Source organism: Gopherus flavomarginatus, chromosome 2 (genome assembly GCF_025201925.1).
Source record: "Gopherus flavomarginatus isolate rGopFla2 chromosome 2, rGopFla2.mat.asm, whole genome shotgun sequence".
Taxonomy (NCBI): Eukaryota; Metazoa; Chordata; order Testudines; family Testudinidae; genus Gopherus; species Gopherus flavomarginatus.
In genome coordinates, this window is record NC_066618.1 from 105,697,596 (window position 1) to 105,715,893 (window position 18,298).

The 18,298-nt window shown below is 41.4% G+C and overlaps 1 protein-coding gene across 1 annotated transcript in view; it reads left to right on the forward strand.

Moving 5' to 3' along the window:
• The first annotated feature begins 1,442 nt into the window (after positions 1-1,442).
• Positions 1,443-18,298, forward strand: part of ABCA13 (ATP binding cassette subfamily A member 13) — a 294,970-nt gene continuing 278,114 nt past the window's right edge. Inside the window, exons 1-3 of the mRNA XM_050937636.1 lie at positions 1,443-1,526; positions 13,205-13,298; positions 16,617-16,740. Coding sequence (XP_050793593.1) covers positions 1,458-1,526; positions 13,205-13,298; positions 16,617-16,740 — 287 coding nt within the window. The 5' untranslated portion in view covers positions 1,443-1,457. The remainder of the gene's footprint in view (positions 1,527-13,204; positions 13,299-16,616; positions 16,741-18,298) is intronic.

The window sequence follows — 18,298 nt, forward strand, 5'->3', positions numbered from 1 at the left end:
TTAAACTTGCGTGTTTTGTTTTATTTTGCTTGGTAATTTACTTTGTTCTGTCTGTTACTACTTGGAACCACTTAAATCCTACTTTTTATATTTAATAAAATCACTTTTTGCTTATTAATTAACTGAGAGCAAGTAATTAATACCTGGGGGTGAACAGTTTATGAGTTTACCCTGTATAAGCTTTATACAGAGTAAAACAGATTTATTGGAGTGTGGACTCCACTGGGAACTGGGTATGTGGATGCTGGAGACAGTAGCACTTCTTAAGCTGTTTTCAATTTGGCCTGCAGCTTTTCGGAGATGTGGTTCAGATCTGGGTCTGTGTTTGTAGCAGGCTAATATGTCTGGCACAACCAGGCAGGACACTGAAGTCCCAAGCTGCCAGGGAAAACGGGCTCAGAGACAGTCTCAGCATATCAGGTGGTAGTCCCAAGGGAGTTACTGTGACCGAACCCGTCACAGTGATCATTTTGTTTTAAATTAGGAAAACGACTTGTATACAGGTGCCCCATAAAATCTAATAGCTGCAGGCTCACAGTAGAGTTAATCTGACCCTGGTTATGACTTTTAATGTGATGGTTTGAATGTGAAAGTTTGACATTCAGTCATAACAAGTTAATTTGAAAGAGCAACCCACTATTAGATGTTTACAGCTAGATATTCTACATTGTATACAAAGTAGTAGCTTGTGCAGAAAAATAAATTAAAAGAAACTGCATAAATAAATATCTGAATATATTCTCTAGCTAGAGGCTTGTCCACCTTTGCTCTGGCTTTCTCCTCTGTGTTACTACACAATATTATTCTCGCACCTCCCTCATTTGCTGCCCTCCTGTAACACCCCTCCCCCCAGCACACACACACATTCCCAAAACCATTCTTTGTTCTGTTGAAATAGCAATAACTGCAGGGCCAGGGATGTTGGGGGTGGGTGAAACACATGGCCAGAGCTGGGGGTCAGCGCCCGAAGCCCCATAGGCAGAACTGGGGTCAGAGCCCAAAGCCCCAGAGCTAGGGGGCCAGAGTCTGAAGCTCCAAGCCAGGAGATGGAGACCAAACCATTGTGGCCAGAGCCTGGGGTTGAAAAGTAACCTAGCTACGAAAATGGAAAGGAGTCTTAAATATCCAATATTAAATGTATGCTGTTTATTGTAATGGCTTGCAGTTATGTCTGTTTCTGGAATGCAAAAGCAAGTGCACACTAAAACACCCTGAAGGCATTTATATAAAACCATCCGCTTGCTGTTCATCACATTGAGCAGCAAGTAGAAAGATGAGATTCCTCAGTGAACCCAGAACAAAAGACAGAAACATAATCGAATCCTTTGTTTCTAAGCAGACACACCTCTTGCACCTTTTCTATGTGCTGGAATTAACTAGTTCCTGGTCAGATGACTAAGAGTTAAAGGTCTTTAAATACCCACTCTTTAGGTGGCTGGGGAAAAAGACACAGCAATATGGGGCGTTCTGTTCACCAGTTCAAGGCGCTGTTCTGGAAGAATTGGCTCTGCCGGCTGAGACAACCGGTAAGTTTTTGCAAATGCTTAACACAGGGATTTTTTTTCTCCTCTGCATTTCTGTGGAAGTAAGTGTGCCTGTTATTTCAACTCTTCCCTTTGCCTCTGAGAATAATAAGGATCAGCTGGCTGCAAATGGTTCATGTTGTGCCGCTGAGCTCCTGATTATTTAGAATAGGAGTAGAGCAGAACCTTGCATTTTAACACTGAAATAGCTGAAAAATCAACACTTTCCAATGTGCAAACCTAAAGGAAAGTGCTTAAATGCTTTTGAGGAGACACACTGGATCATTGGGCAATACTGGTGCTTGTGACACTCCTGGGGATGAAACTTACTTGTCCTTCAGTTTTAAAGTGCACATTCACAATGAGGGAACACTGTTGTAACTGATATCAGAGTGTAGCCTACAAAGGGCTTAAAACAAGATGTGGGGCAGAAGAGTGCAAATATTAGCTACAAATATTTTTCCTCCTTTTCCTCTCAATAAGCTCTGATTGATCTGATTGAACTAAAATTAGCAGAGAAGGCTGGCTGTTACCCTGAAAAGATACAGACAATCAAAATAATGCTCAGTTGCCCCACATGACTGATGTGCGACTGTCATTTTTCAAAGGTGGTAAAAGAAGGACTCTTCCGGTGATGTTAGAATTTTGTATTAAAAAATAGTGTCACTATAATTGATGGTTTGTCATTGTTTCCCTTGTCAGTGCTGATTTGGGGATTCACAGTGATGCATGTTGGCTGTTTTAAATAGGATCAGCCTGATAAATCAACATGCTGCTTTTCATCTCAGAAAATGTTACTGTAAATATGATCAGCAATTTTTGATTTAGAAAGAGACGGTCCCTCCATCTCCTTAAAAATCTTGGGATTACAACTGATTTGTTTTCTTTGTGAAGGAACTTTCAACTTTATTGATAATTTCTCCCTCGACTTGTTTTCTTCTCCAAATGTTGTGACTCTGTTCTAGGTCTCCCTACTTTAACTACTGCCTCCTTTGGTAGCTTTTTATCCTACCAACTTCCCCTCCTTGTTGGTATACTGCCCTCTGCTCATTCCCATCCTCTCACTTTTTCTATGGGGGATTTCGTCCATCTCAATGATTTCAGCTAATACTTCTATGCTGATAACTCTTAAAACTACCTCTATATCACTGGCTTCTTCACTTTTGCTCTTCAGATGCTATCTGGTAATCTGGTAGCAGTCCTCAATGGGCCAAATTCATTTTGAGTATAACTCCACTGAAGTGACTACAATTATACCAGGGCTAGATTTGTCAGATATGTCCAAAACAGATTGTCTCAATTTTCTTTCCAAGCCCTCTTCTCTCACTAAGGGGATTTATCACCCATGATTTCTCATCTCCCAACATCACTACCACATCAGATATTTAAATACCATGGCTCTGACACAATATAAAAACATATGCAATTGGGTGTCATCTTCAACTTCTCTCTGTTCTTTTCCCTCACATCCGGAATCTCCTAAATCTTGCAGTGTCTTCCTCCATAATATTATTAATATCCATCCTTTCTACTGAGCTGCTTGTTTTTGTCTTCATCATCTTTCCATATGTGTTGTGACATGATTTTTTTTGATGCAATATGATCATGTCTCCATGCCATATCTTGATGGCATAAAATCACGATGTGAAACAAACTCTGAAAAAGAGCAACCCTTGCATGCAGTTCATTCATCACTTCCAAATCCAGGTGTAGTGTTTGGTTGTGTACCATGTAAGACTTGCATGTATTTAAATACACACAATAACACAGAGAGTAAAGTAGATATTTTGCTTAGATACCTCAGAAGAGTGTTGTAAGGTTCAGTTTAATTAATGTGTGTAATATTCTTTTCCACATAGATCCTTATACCACACTTATTACTATAGTATCTGAGATCCTCAAATGGAAAACCTTAAGAAAATGCAAAGAAGAAATTAGCATTCCAACTAATACTGACTGTTAGAATAATTGTTTTTTAGAATTATCAGTTGTTTCATGTTACTTTTAAGTCTTCTAGTGCCAGTAGAGTTCCTGGGTTGGTAGAGGGCAGCTGTAAAAATAATACTAATGTATTGTATGACTACCAGTTTCCATGCCATACTGTGAAATAATCAGACATTCAGACAAAATATGAACAATCTAATTTCATTGAGAGTTCAGTATAAATTAGACACTAAAATACTAGTCCTGTGCATTCTACCGGGGGTCTACCATATTTTCTGTGCAAAAAACAATTGGTTTGGGGATATTTAATCTCTTTAGAGCCCTCTTACTATGGATTATAGCCAAAGAGAGGCCTATTCAATTTCTGCCCAGGTTTTTCATGCTATTGCATTTGCCTGTTATTTATCTTGGGTTCAAAGGACTTAGTGCAGGGGCTCTCCATACGCGTGTCTGAGTATGTGAATTCTCTCTCTGGAGGATGGGAGATACAGTTCCAGTGCAACCGCTATTACAGCTCATAGACTTCAGTAGAATCTGGACCTTTGGAGCTCTCCCCATACATGGTTTTAGGCTAGTGGATTGATAAAGTCATGTATCCAGTAGCCCCATGACCTCCCATCCCCTCAGTCAAATCCAGGAGTTGCAGACCCACAAATAAAATTTCTACCACTTCAGCGACGTCACTGAGGGGGCACATCACAGCCCTGCCTGGGGAAAACCTTTCTGATCTGGAGCTTTCCTCACTTCTCAACTTCCCAGGGCAGAGCTCTCAGGGCTGCTGCAAGATGCCGGCACAGCTCTTCACTCCCATACCTGCTCAGGAGCCGAAACTGTTCTCCTCCTGCTTCTGCTCCTGTGAGGGAGCAGAATGAGCCCAGCAGCTCAGGGCAGCTCTGCTCCTTCCTTTCCTTCCCTTCCCGAAACACCTGGCCTGGAAAGAGGGAGGTGGACCCTTCTGTAGCCTCTCCTCCCAAGCCTGGGAGAGGGAACCCCAGGAGCTGCAGAAAGAATTACCATGGATCACTGCTCTGCACTGTGTATAGGGCAGGGTTGTGCAGTCCCTCCTGCTGTCATCTCTACATTCTCTGTCCCATACACTAAAGGTACTGCTAGACAATAAGCCCTACTGCAGAACAGCTTCAGCCCTGCACTCAGGGGCCAGCATTTCATTTAGGCGGCCTAGGCAATCACCTAGGGAGCCAGGATTATTGGGGGGGGCGGCATTTTGCTGGAGGGGGGCGGCAGGCAGCTCAGGTGGACCTGCCGCAGGCGTGCCTGTGGAGGGTCCCCTGGTCCCACAGCTCCAGTGGACCTGCCGCAGGCATTCCTGCAGACGGTCCGCTGCTCCCGTGGACCTGCCGCAGGCACGCTTGAGGCAGCTCCACCGGAGCCGCGGACCAGTGGACCCTCTGCAGGAATGCCTGTGGCAGGTCCACCGGAGCCGCGGGACCAGCGCGCAAGGCGGCGAAAAGGCTGTGCGCCTAGGGTGCTAAAAGCACTAGCCCCGGTCCTGCCTGCACTTATGCCGCTGTAGTGCTATAGTGTAGACATCTGCTACAGGAATGTAAGGAATTTTTCCATCAATATAGTAAATCTACCCCCCTTGAGAGGCGGTAGCTAGGCTCATGGAAGAATCCTTCCATTGTCCTAGCGGCGTCTACAAAGGGACTTAGGCGTGTATAATTTTAGGGGCTTAGGTCAATGTGAGTTCTTCTCGCTGCTGAGCAACGTTCACCTAAGTTGACCTAAGTTTTAGGTGTAGATTAGGCCTGAGACTGGCAATTTCTGTATGTGTACGGCATGCCACACCCACAAGTAGCGGCAGAATTTGGTCCAATATATGTAAATCACTGAATTCCATTGAGCCCAGATGTCAGTGAATTTATGAATGGTGCTGTAACATAATCGGAGTTTGCTGAAGAGTCTTGTAATAGAATAAATTTCAAAAATAAATTTGTGCAGTGCTGTATTTTAGCCTGCATGTCACCAAAATACATAAGGAGGCTCTCCGTTAGGAAACTTTAAAAATTATGAAAACTTAAAGACAGCAAATCTCACCAAAACACATCAGCTTAAAATTTTGCTTTGGAAAGGAGTTGCAAGTGATGCCAGCTTGCTCAAGAACCCTGTGTGGAAATCCTGGGGCCTACTGAAGTCAATGTCAGTGTCCCTAGCCTCTGTTTATATGAGGCTGGGAATGGGTGACAGGGGATGGATCACTTGATGATTACCTGCTCTGTTCATTCCCTCTGGAGCACCTGACATTGGCCACTGTTGGAAGATAGGATAGTGGGCTAGATGGACCATTGGTCTGATGCAATATAGCCGTTATGTTCAATGGCAGTTTTGCTATTGATGTCAGGATTTCTCCCTCCTCCTCGCAAAAACTCAGCTCTTTATATATTTTACTGATTTTAGTAGTACCCATCACTATGACAGAGAGGGCTTTAACTGCAAAGAATAAGAATTTTTTGTAAAATATTACTGCCAATATGAAAGACTAAGAAGAAGCCAAAATCAGTTAATTAAATGAAATAAATTAGCTGTCTTGGCCCCATTGACTTCAATGGGCTTTGGATCAGGCCATGTATCATGCTCCAAAGGAACTGAGAGTAGGGTTTTGATGGGCTACCAGGAAGAATGAATTCCAGAGGTTAAGAGCCTTCAGCTGAGAAAGCCCTGCCACTTCTTGGCTATCCTAAATGTGGGTTACTTTGGCATTTATTACAGCAAATTTTCAATACATGGTATAGTCTAATAAAACCGGAGATGATTGAAGGAAGGGAGTGCCAGTATTTTGCACCTTTCTTTATCTATCTGAGTAAACTAATGTTAAACTTTGGGGTTAAAAGCCTCCCTAAGTGTGGCATATAAGAATAAACAGCATTCTGAATTGCTGGGAAATGTAGTTCTCCCTTGTCTTTGTCAGAGGACAATTTAACTTAATATAATTCATGGCTTTCTATTGTTGCAAAAGAATAGAATTGATCTGTATAATTTCCTTAAAACCATTACAATAAAGGACAAGGGAAGCTCACAGTATTCATGATATGCTATACCTCAGTTTTAGTAATAGATTATTGTGATTTTTTTAAGGTCTCTTATCTTATCCCCCAATGGGTTTCAATCACATTTGTTCCTTCCCTTCAAAGTGGCCTTTATGACTTTGATATGCTCTTATTTCTATCTCATTGTGTTCGCTAATGCAAATACATATTTCTCACCAAGACATTTAATCCCCTCTGGTTTCCACTTAAAATTTCTTCCTTGTGGGTGAATTCCTGGCCCCATTGAAGTCAATGGCAAAATTCCTGTTGACTTCTATGGGCCAGGATTTCACCCCATATAATGAAATGTACACACAGGACCAGATCCTTGGGACTGGCCCTTATGGGCTTAATGCATCTTGGGTATGAGTGGGCATGAAGATTAGTTTCAACCACTTTCACACCTCCCAAATCCAGTGGCTGCTGGGGGCTAGTTTGGTCCTCAGGCATAACTTAGAGTCTCAGGACTGCTCCAAGTTGTAATGGGAACCAGCATGCATCCTGTGGTGGGGGCTGAAAGATAGAGTTCCTTGGAATTGGCTACAGCAGCTCCATACTATCTAGGTATTCCTTTATACCTGTTTTTTTGCCAGGTGTATGTCACTGGTGTTTTTTTGCCAGGTGTATGTCAACAATACAAAGCGTGCCGAACTAGGCTGAGACTCTGGTGCACAGGGCTCGCTGCCATGAGTTCACATTTGGTGCAGCTGACTTTGTAGCTATCAAGCCCAACAGGCTTTTTAATTATTTGTGTGCATATGTAGCACAAGTGGTTACAAGACAAGAGGACAAAGAGAATCATTACACCTAGGAACTTACTCTTGAAAGATGGATCAGAGTGAGCCAGAGGATAGGGAAACTAAACTAGGAGTTATGGACTTGAATTCTTTTCCTGGCTCTCCTACAGACTAAAGGTGTGATCTTGGTGAAGGTACTTAATCCTAGCTGCGCCCTGGTTTTGCCACCTATAAAATGGGGCTAATAATAATGAATATCCCCTTTGTGAACCTCTTTGAGATGTATGGCTAAAACCATGATGTAAATTCCAAGTATTATTTTTAATTATTGTAATTATGAATTACATGGATGGCCCAACAAGAAGAGATAACAGATGACTATATTTTGGGAATCCATAATGAACAGTGATTTTTAATATAGTAGAGCCTAGAACCCCATCCAATCTTGGAGCCCCATCATGCTAGGTGCAGTGCATACATATAGTAAAAGATAGTTCCTGCCTCAAAGACTTTACAGTCTAAATGGACAAAAAAGTGGGTGGGAGATAGGGAGTAGCATTATCCCATTTTACAGATGAGAAACTGTGACACAGAAAGTAACTTCCCCAAAATCATGTAGGAATTCGGTGGCAGAGATGCTGCAGCTCCCATGTCGTGGTTCCCAGCCACTGGGAAGTGAAAAGCCGGCACTTGGGGCGGGGGCAGTGAGCAGAGCTCCCTGGCTGCCCTTATGTGTAGGAGGTGGAGGAGAGACATGCCACTGCTTCTGGGAGCCGTGTGGAGCCATGGCATGGCAGGCCGATCAGACTTTTAGTGGCCCTGTTCAGCAGTGCTGACCAAAGACGCCAGGGTCCCTTTTCGACAGGGCATTCCAGTTGAAAACCAGACACCTGGCAACCCTAGCCTATGCCTGTAATTACAACACTAATGTTCTTTCCCACCTCATCCAATATGACAGTTGTTTAAAGTCTAGTTCTGTTAACCATACTCATGTTGAATAGTATCCTAATCTACCTCAGCCTTTTCATATTGATTTAAGAGAGTGAGACATCACCACTCACATTGATTTAAGAGAGTGAGACATCACCACTCACATGTGTAGAAAGCATACAGAAAAGAGGAGTGCACATGACTAAAGCAAATCCATTTTCACGTTTGAGCAAATGCTCACATACTTATACTCTATTCAAAAGTCTCCTTTGTCTAACGTAAAAATTGAACAGACATCTTTTAACCTAGGGAAACTACAAAATGTCAGGATGGCATGCATTTCCTTGACCAAAGATTTCAAAGACCTTGGCCAGTATTTGTCCTTTGCATTCTATAGTCAGTCCACTTCTTTTCCTGTTTAATCATCAACTCGACCCTTGTTCTCTGTTGTTTTGACCTTATAGAGGCTCCTATTTCTCCCCCTAGTCTGAGGTGTAGAAGGGCACATATAAAAAGAAAATGGCTAGAAAAACCTGAAAGCAGTGCAGCAAGGGAGTTTAGCTATAACAGCAACGAACAGGGTATGATCCTCTGTGAAGAAGGACTGTGGATTCTAGCTGATCTGTCAAGGTCAGCGGGTACTGTGATCTTAAACCTGGTCTGCACTAGAAAATTAGGCCAATTTAAGTATGTCAGTCATGTGTGTTAAAAACCCATGCCCCTGAGCAGCATAGTTTAGCTGTCCTAAGTCCCTGTGTAGACAGTGCTAGGTTGACAGAAGAATTCTTGCTCTGACCTAGCTACCACCTCTCAGGTAGATGGATTACCTATTCCAATCAGAGAATCCCTCCTGTTGGCATAGGTAGTGTCTACATTGAAGCACTACAGCAGCATGGCTGTGCTTCTGTAGTGTTATAAGTGTAGGCAAATCCTGAGTCTGCCAGTTCCACAGGTGGTTGAAAGATGGATGGATGGATAATAGAGAGGGATAAATAAACTCTCTGCATAGACAGAATGATCAGGTAAAAACACTGAAAGACTAAACACACAAACAGTTCCAAGTCTCCCCATATGTGCAAGAAGCTCACAGAAGAGACAATCTGGCTCATTGCATTTGATTTACTCACACAAATGGAGATTGTTCAATTGGAGGAATTTAACTTCTTTTAACTTCCATCAGGGCATTACTTCTGTGGGTCATGTCCAGGACATCTCTTTCCCACATACAAGATAAACTTGTTGGCCAGGAAGTGGCCTTTAAAAACGATCCCTTTTCATAATCACTGTATCATGAACATCCAAGCTCATTGGTTGACTAACAATTGCACGAACGAATGACAAAGTTAAAAACAAATCTTATGCAATACTGGGTTAATTCTGGTTGATATTTATTTCCAGAGAGTTTTTGTCATGAGGCATTCCACTAGCAAATACATCATGCTGCACCTGATATTCCAGTTTGTTTCAGATATAGTCATCTGTCTCTTATGTCACTATGTCAAAGCCAGTTATGCCTTGTTTATAATTTTGTACTAAGTAATTTTATTGCAAACAAATAGCTATATTAAAAAAACATTAAGTTTGCAAAGTCAAGCATTCAAAAGTTAGGAAATGCCAGAATTAAGATTGCATATGCATTATGACTCAGTCTTTAATTACATGTTTTTGTACTATTTTATCCACACGAGCCTTGACTTACTCAGTGCACAGGATGCCCAGCCAGTCCCAGACTCCCCTCCAGTCTCAGTTTTCCCTCTCTCAGTTGGCTTCCAGTTTCCCCGTCACTTTATTTTCCTCCCTAGATCCCAGTCTTCCTGTGCAGACATCTCAGTCTCTCCCACATCCCCATTCTGACTACAAGTCCCAGTTTCTCTTCTCCATCCTACCAGTCTCCAATTACAGCATCCACATACCCCCAGGCTCCTTGCCCCAATCTACACTCTTTGCCACCTGCCCTAGGTTCAGTAGTTCTCTTTTCTGCATTTGAGTCAGGAGGCTTCTTTCTCCCTGCTGCCTGGGCTCCAGCATGGGCACCATGGAGAGCACAGGAAGCAGACTACCCCTCCTCTCAATTCTAATGCCCAGCCCCACAGTGGCTTTTAGCAGTGGGACAACAATTGCAGGGAAAGTTCTGCTCAACCCTTATGCCCTTGGCTGGAACATGCCCAGTGCAGATGGAATCTTCAGAGGAGCATTTAGATGCCAAACTCCAACAAATCTGTATGGAGCATTTGAGAACTGAGATTTTTGAAAGTCTTATAATTTAGCCAAATTTACGTGGATTTTCACAGGGGTGGCAAAAGGCACTTTCCTAATACAAAGACCATCCCCCTGCCAAATTTCAGGTTCCTGCTCCAAAACATGAAAGAGTTATCATCTCTGAAAGAAAACCAACTTTAACATGGGTAAAACAACATTGTTCTTGTTGATGCAGCTGAACTGCTTTAGTTGAAACTTTCCAAAATAATTCAGCCTGAAACAGACACCCAACACAGGAAATCTCAGACCAAGCAGTTTAAAGTTTTGCAAAGTTATAAGCAACTGAAAACAGCATATTTTAATAGGAAATGTCAGACAACTTTAAATATAGGCAGTAATACCAGCTCTACTCATTGTCATAGCGGAGGATCTCAGGTGTTCCATAGTTGTCCAATAGATATTACTGAAGACATCTCAAACACAATTCAGTGATCCCTTATCTCATGTATTTCTATAAAGTTTTTTTTTCTAAATCTCTGTTTGAGACCACTTGTGTGCTGAGTAGAGTACAGTAACTCCTCACTTAAAGTCATCCCCATTAATGTCGTTTCGTTGTTATGTTGCTGATCAAGTAGGGAACATGCTAGTTTAAAGTTGTGCAATGCTCCCTTCTAACATTGTTTGGCAGCCACCTGCTTTGTTCACTGCTTGCAGGAAGAGCAGCGCATTGCAGCTAGCTGGTGGGGGCTTGGAACCAATGTGGACCGGCAGCACCCTATCAGCTCCCCCTATCAGCTCCTAGCTCCCCTAAGTTCCCTGTGCAGCAGCTGCCCAGCAGGCTATCAATGCAGTTCCGCTGTCTCTCCCCACACTGCCATGCGCTGCTCCTACCCTCTGCCTTGGAGCTGCTCCCAGAGACTCCTGCTTGCTGTGCAGGAGGGATGGGGAGGTGCTAATGTCAGGGTGTCTCCCTCCCTCCTGCTCTTGCACCCCGTTTACCCCTTCTCCATATAGAGCAGGGTGAGGACACGGATGGAGAGAGCTTGGGGCAGCAGCTGCTGTCTCAACTTCTTGATCCATTTAAAAAGACAATGCACTTAAGAGTGGGTCAGCTTACTTAAAGGGGCAGGGTCCATCTCTCTCCCATACACAAGGTATGTGTCTGTCTCTGTCTGCTATACTGTCTCCCCTCCCTCCTGTTCATGCTGCCTTGATGAGAGGCTACATTAACAACAATGTGTTAACCTTTGAGGGCTCAGCTGAGTGCTAGTTTATCATTTAGCAGCAAGGTATTCCCTGGGAAATATCCCTCCCTCTTCCACCCTCTAACTTCACTACTCAACCAAGCTTCACAATCATCATAGCTGTGAACAGAATTATAGTGTTTGTTTAAAACATATACTGTGTGTGTACATATATAATATATAGATTTTTGTCTGGTGAAAAAATTTTCTCTGGAACCTAACCTTCTCCCTATTTACATTAATTCTTATGGGGAAATTGGATTCGTTGAACATCGTTTTGCTTGAAGTTGCAATTTTCAGGAACATAACTACAACCTTAAGCAAGGAATTACTGTATATAAATTAGAAACTAAATATTTTGATTTTGAATCGCTGGTGGTTAAAGGCTTGTCATAGATTAAAGTGTATATACTTTGAGTTAATCAACTTCTATGAGTATTTGAAATCAAAATGAGCAAGTGAGCTGCTCTGGTTACAATATCTCACTGTACAGTGTCTTAAATCATAGCTTAGAAGATATTCTCTCAATTATATTATTTATTAGAGTTGGTTGAAATTTTTCAAATTTTTAAATCTCAAAGAAGGGGAAAATTTGAAAACAAAAATGTAACCGCACCCCTTTGATCAGTTGTATTACTTACATATTTGGGGGTTTATCAAAGAAAGTGTACTTCTGATCTATATTTGTATGCCAGAGAGTATAGCATGGGGGAGGGTGATGGCGTCAGAGGTTTCCTAAAGCACTTCTTTTCCTCTTGTCATTGTAGATCAATCTTGTTTCCAGTGTGGCTAGGCTTATTTTTGTGTAGAAATGGCTGGATTCGCTTTCAGAACACTATTATTGCCAGAATCCAGGTTTGCTCCATGGGAATCAAAGACCGCCCACTCTTACTTTTCTTAGGTTGTCTTTGTAACAATTTGATCTTTTGGAATAGTTTCCCTGATATGGACAGATGATGTAAGTACTGTATCTAGCATTTAAGCTACCAGAGTGAGTAGCCTCAGAAATCCTCAGGTTCAATGTAATGATCTTGTCAGGCTTTCATGTTCTATATATTTTTTATTCTTCTGTTTTAACATTTATTGTGATTCTGCCCTATTTAACTGCTTCTGAAACACTCCTTTGTTAATGAAAACCTTGCATATGAGGATCCTAATGCTCTTTACAAAGCTGGCTGGCTGATATCCCTATTTTGCAGCTGAAGCAACTGAGGCATGAAGATGTCTTGCTTTCACTCTGTCCTAAACTAGTTTTCTAGTTTTGGAAGAACAGTGTGCCTGTTTCATTCTATAAGTTATTTTGTATAGATGTAAAAGAAAAGATTCATGAAAATACTGTAAATAACAAGACAATGGCCTTTACTAGCAAGCTCTGAAATCAATGTTCTTTGCTCCATAATAAAAAGATGTGTTTCTATTTAGAAGTAAGTTTTAAACAAAACAGAATCTGGTTTAATAGTTTCTTTTGTATGGCATCTCTACTGGTATATTAATTTTCTGGTCCATATAATAATGTATATTTGTATGATGCAGTTCAATTTCTACAATGCTGATATTATTGTTTTGGGTTTACTCTTCAGGTGCTGTGTCTCTCTGAAGTACTCTGGCCATGCATCCTGTTCCTAATTCTGGCTGCAATTCGCATCCAGCAACCTTCAAAACACAAGGAAAACTGTATGTTTCATGTTGAATCTTCATGTTTTGCACATCTGTAGACTATATTCTAAAGAAGGCTTCATAATAAGGAAATATCAGTAGGTTAAACCATGAGGGCCTGAATCAAAGCCCATTGATTTCATTGGGATTTGGCTCAGGCCCTAAATTAGTTTTGTCTTTTGTGTCCTATAAAATTATAATATTGAGTCCCCCTGCAATCTATAGTTCTTTCTGCTTCACTCTTTTCAAGCATTATCTTACCTAAAACTGTGTGGTAGATGTTACTATGCTATGTTTTATTTAGTTGCTGCTGTTCTACAGGATTCGGGCATGGCCTGTATTTTATAACCTGTATAAATGGTATCTTGGGTTCAGCCCACACATTCTCAACTTCCTAGAAGAGTGACGTAGTACAATGTCTTTTAAAACAAGGAATAGAACAGGAATAGAACGTAGCCTATCAAGGAAATCTGCTGGCAGGCCGGGATGGTTTGTTTACCCGCAGCAGCCACAGGTTCGGCCGATTGCAGCTCCCACTGGCTGCTATTCACAGTTCCAGGCCAACTGGGGCTGCGGGAAGAGGTGTGGGCCAAGGGATGTGCTGGCTGCCACTTCCTGGAGCCCCCTTTGGCCTGGAATGGCGAACCGTGGCCAGCGGGAGCTGCGATCGGCCGAACATGTGGATGCTGCAGGTAAACAAACTGTCTCAGCCTGCCAGCAGATTTCTCTGACAGGCTGCATGCCAAAGGTTGCTGATCCCTTGAATAGAAGATACAACAAAAGAAACAATGAAAATCAGTCACACCATTGTAAATGATCCGGTATTTAAGACGGATGTGTAAAACCTATTTCCTTGTAAAAGGCTTATGAGACCTGAAATCATGGATATCTTTCTTTATGCTTGTTTATTAATTAATCACACACAGCTTTGAGCTGTATAAAAATCCTTTAGATTTAGTGGCATTAATTAAGGCTGGTGTCAGAAGCAGTATTCCAAATGCTGCATCGTGATGTGTCTGACCTCTTGGTATTTATCTAGTGTCAGTATAACACCCACTCTCTCTGTCTAATTCATCATTCTACTGAATGGAACATACTCCTATAAACTGGAATAGTGACTTTTACCAGTAACTTTGTTTTCACAATTCTCCAGATAGAAACTGATACTATTAGTAATGCTTCATTCTTTGGAGATGACTGAGACTCATGGTGCATGTTCAGTCAGTTTTAACTTTGATAGTTGCATTTGTAATTTGATAACGTACATTCACAGAATGACATTAACCCTGCAGGATTTCAGTGTGTGGCAGTATATATACAAGGATCATTCATTCATGAAGTTCTTACATGTCTCTAAAGAACCTAGCACACAGTTCTATTAATAAGGAGATAGGAAGTGAAGAATATCTTCTCCAAACTATGGGGGCATTTAAAAAACTGAACATAATTATACAAGTTGACATGTTGCTGGGACAATTTTGTGAAAAGTGCCTTGGGATATTATAATGCCCATGAATGGGAAGCATCTTCTTGGTCCTATACCTCCTCTGCTTTGCTTGTGAGAACTGATATGTTTGTATATATAAAAAAGAACAACTATTTTTTGAGGGGAAGAGATCTTTGTGGACCAAATTTTGCTGTCAGTTACACTTTTGGAAATTAATGGTAACACCCCACTGTAGACCCCAAGTAGACTGAATTTGACGGAGTAACTGAATTTTCACTGGCATAGCTGAGGACAGAATTTTATTCTGCTGTCTACAGAGTATGCTACTTTGGTAAGCTTTCAGGATCAGGGCCAATATTACAGTCTCAGTAAAATTTAGAAACAGTCAAACTTATTTAAGATGGGTGGTTTTCAAAATGGTGTCGGTCAGATAGAACTGGGCCTTATGTTTTTATGAAGCAGGCTAATATGCTTTCTGGGGAGCTATGTAGTGGCGTCTCTATGTTGCTTAACTGGTCATGCAATTTCTAGTAATATATGTCTCAAAAATAATGATATTTCAGTTCCAACAAATCTAGCTTGTTTTTTTTTTTCAGGTACTATGGAATATTTGACTATACAGTTTCTCCAGTTCTTCCACTTTTGTTGTGAACATTCAATAGGAGTATTATGTCCAGGCCTAACTCAGCTTGGGTAACTCTTAGTAGCTATTTTTCCAGCAATTAAATTGCATGAAATACTCTCCATTTCCTGCCCAAAGGTTCCTACATAGCTCTGGCTGTCAAACTGGGGCCTTGCATGGGAGGAATGGACAGGTTTACCAGTTATTCACTAGAGTCTCGGCTTTATTTAAAAAACAAACAAACAAAGAAAAAACACCCTTCAAAGTGTGAACCAAAGCGTAACTAGTGCAGCAGTGTCTGCATGAGTCTGCAGAAAGTCTGAAACAATAGCTCTGAAGTTCAAACTGCCCCATTCATTTCAATGAGTGGTAGCTCAAATGCCAGTGATGATACATTAAATGTCAACATTGTTAATTATTTCACTGCTCATTAAATCATAAAAGGAAGGAAAGGACATATTTTATTAGGAAGACTCGCACAGCCTACTCTAAATAGCCAGTCATTTTGGGTAGGCCAAAAACAAACACACAGTGAGGTTGCAGAAGAGTGACTGGTTTCATTTTCCTAAAGGGGAGCTCAGCTTTCCAAAGTTTGGATAACACTGTTGCATAGTGTTGCTCTGTACTGTTAAACTGTTGTCATACTGAACTCCAGCAGTGCCTACGTTTCAGTACTGGGTGAATCATTTATAAATGGAATGTATGGTGGTGCAGTATAAAGGTTTTATCAAGAGATTGCGATAGCTGCGTTTCTCACAAAGTGTTGTGGTAAGTAGAGCTGTGTGGAGAAAGATAATTCCGTTTCATGGATGATTTTGATATTTCAAAATTTGTTTTTATTCCAATTAGAAAAAAACCTACCATTTAAAAAAATTCAGAGAAAGGAAATGGAGTTTTGGCTCCAGGCAGGTTGCTCCATGGCCCTTGAAAGCCCTGGGTTCCCATCTTTGGGGTCCACATGACTGGCTTTCCCACAGCCATGAACCCTCAAACACCTGGGGTCCCTAGCCCTGGGGCAGTCTGCATGGTGGGCTACCCTGGAGTCACATACTTTGGAAGACTCGACTACTGAGGACCTGAGCAGATGAGCTGGTGGGAAATCAGGCAAGGTTTCCTCCAGAACACCACTGAAATTAACTCATCTTCACAAAAGGTTCTGTGTTGCAATGTTTTTCCAACGAGTTTTAGGTGTGGGGGAACAATATTACTACTAAAGCTTTATAGCCTTAGTCTCACTGATGTAATTTTGTCTGATGTTGCTTTTTAGGTTATTTAGAAGCCCGAGATTTGCCAAGTCGAGGCCTTTATCCTTTTGTTCAGAGTCTCTTCTGTAATGTTGGCTCAAGGTGCAAGAACAGCAGTTACACATCTCAGAAAGAACACAGTTTCCGGTAAGATGCACCAATTTATCAGTATTTCTGATTAATGTGTCTTTTTCCCTAAGAAGGGTCATTATTGTCTAGCAGCTAGGAGTTGTAGGAATTTTATTACTGTGGGCCAGATTGCTTCCCCCAGCGTGCTGTGTGAGGAGGGGCAGGGCTCCTTCTGACCTGTCCTTACATTTTTCAGGGTGATTTTGCTCTTCAGAGATAGCAAGGACCTAGCAGTTGCTTCTCACAGGGGCTGCTATTTTAATCTGTCTAAAAAAGTCAGGGGAGAGGGTGGGGAGACTTCTTGTGCTCTCCCCAGCCACCACCCCCCATGCCCCACGCTCTCACACAAGACAGATAATTTACCCTTATTAGAAGTTCTGTCAATACACGATATGCGACTGTCCATGGAAGATACTACTACCTTTTCACATTTGTGGTTTGGATAGTTTGGGAGTGTCTGAGGTTTCCCCAACTATGGGGTGCAGAGGGAAGAAAGCGGGAATCAAGGACACCATCTTGAGGGACAAGAACAGAGAGCTGAAGAAGGAAATAGGAAGAGCTAAAGAAGTGGTCAGACAGATAAGAAGAAAATCAACAGAGGGAAAAGTCAAACAGAGGAGAGAAAACCCAAAAGTACGCTTAGATTTTAAACTCTTTGGGACTTCTTTTGTTCTGTGTTTGAACAGCACCTAGCACAATTGGTTTCTGGTCCAGGAGTAAGGCTCCTAGGTACTGTTGCAATACAAATAAATAATAATAAGTAACAAAGAGCCACAAAAGAACTGAACTTAAAAAGCTTTCCTGTTTGGTAATAGTTCAACATAATAGCAAATATGTAAATCATTAATTTACTTTAACATACTGCCGCAAACTGAGAATTATGAATGGAAGTGAGCAAGGTGCTCTCTAGATGACTGACATAGTTACAAATAGCCTTTTTTCAGAGTTATATTCAAGGCAAACTGGATAACCAGGTCACTCAGCCAGAACATAGTGATTGGCTGTAAATATATATATTTAAAAAAAATCAGCTAAGTAGAATGAAATTGCACCCTTATAGCCTTCCAGATAGAAAAAACTTAATTTTAAAGATAATGTGGAATTTAGCCTGGGTCAAGTGTAAAGATTTCAGTGTCACAGTAATATGTCACAACCTTCATGTCCCTTTATTGTTACATGCTGTAGTGTTTGGAGTAAATCACATTCCAGTTACTTTATATGTGAGTTGCTGTAAGTTGTTTAAACTGAATAGCTATCCCAGACTACTAATTTTCCTCACATTGTATTGTAGAATGTACAAAATGGAGCCCTGAAATTATAGTTTATTTTAGTTCTCTACCACAGAAATCAGAGCTAAAATAACAGAGCATTATGCCTCAACACAGACTTTGTATTTTAAAAGAAATTAAGTTTTTTTCCTGTTCTGAGGTGGTTGGAAGCTCCTGATATTAAAACATGACTCTCAGAGTGAAGTACTTAACTGTGAACTACCTGGATTGTCTGTGCTGCATGAGTATTTGCGCAGCTCTGACTATAGGCTCAGAGTCACAACTCAGCTCAGTGTAAAAACAGGAAA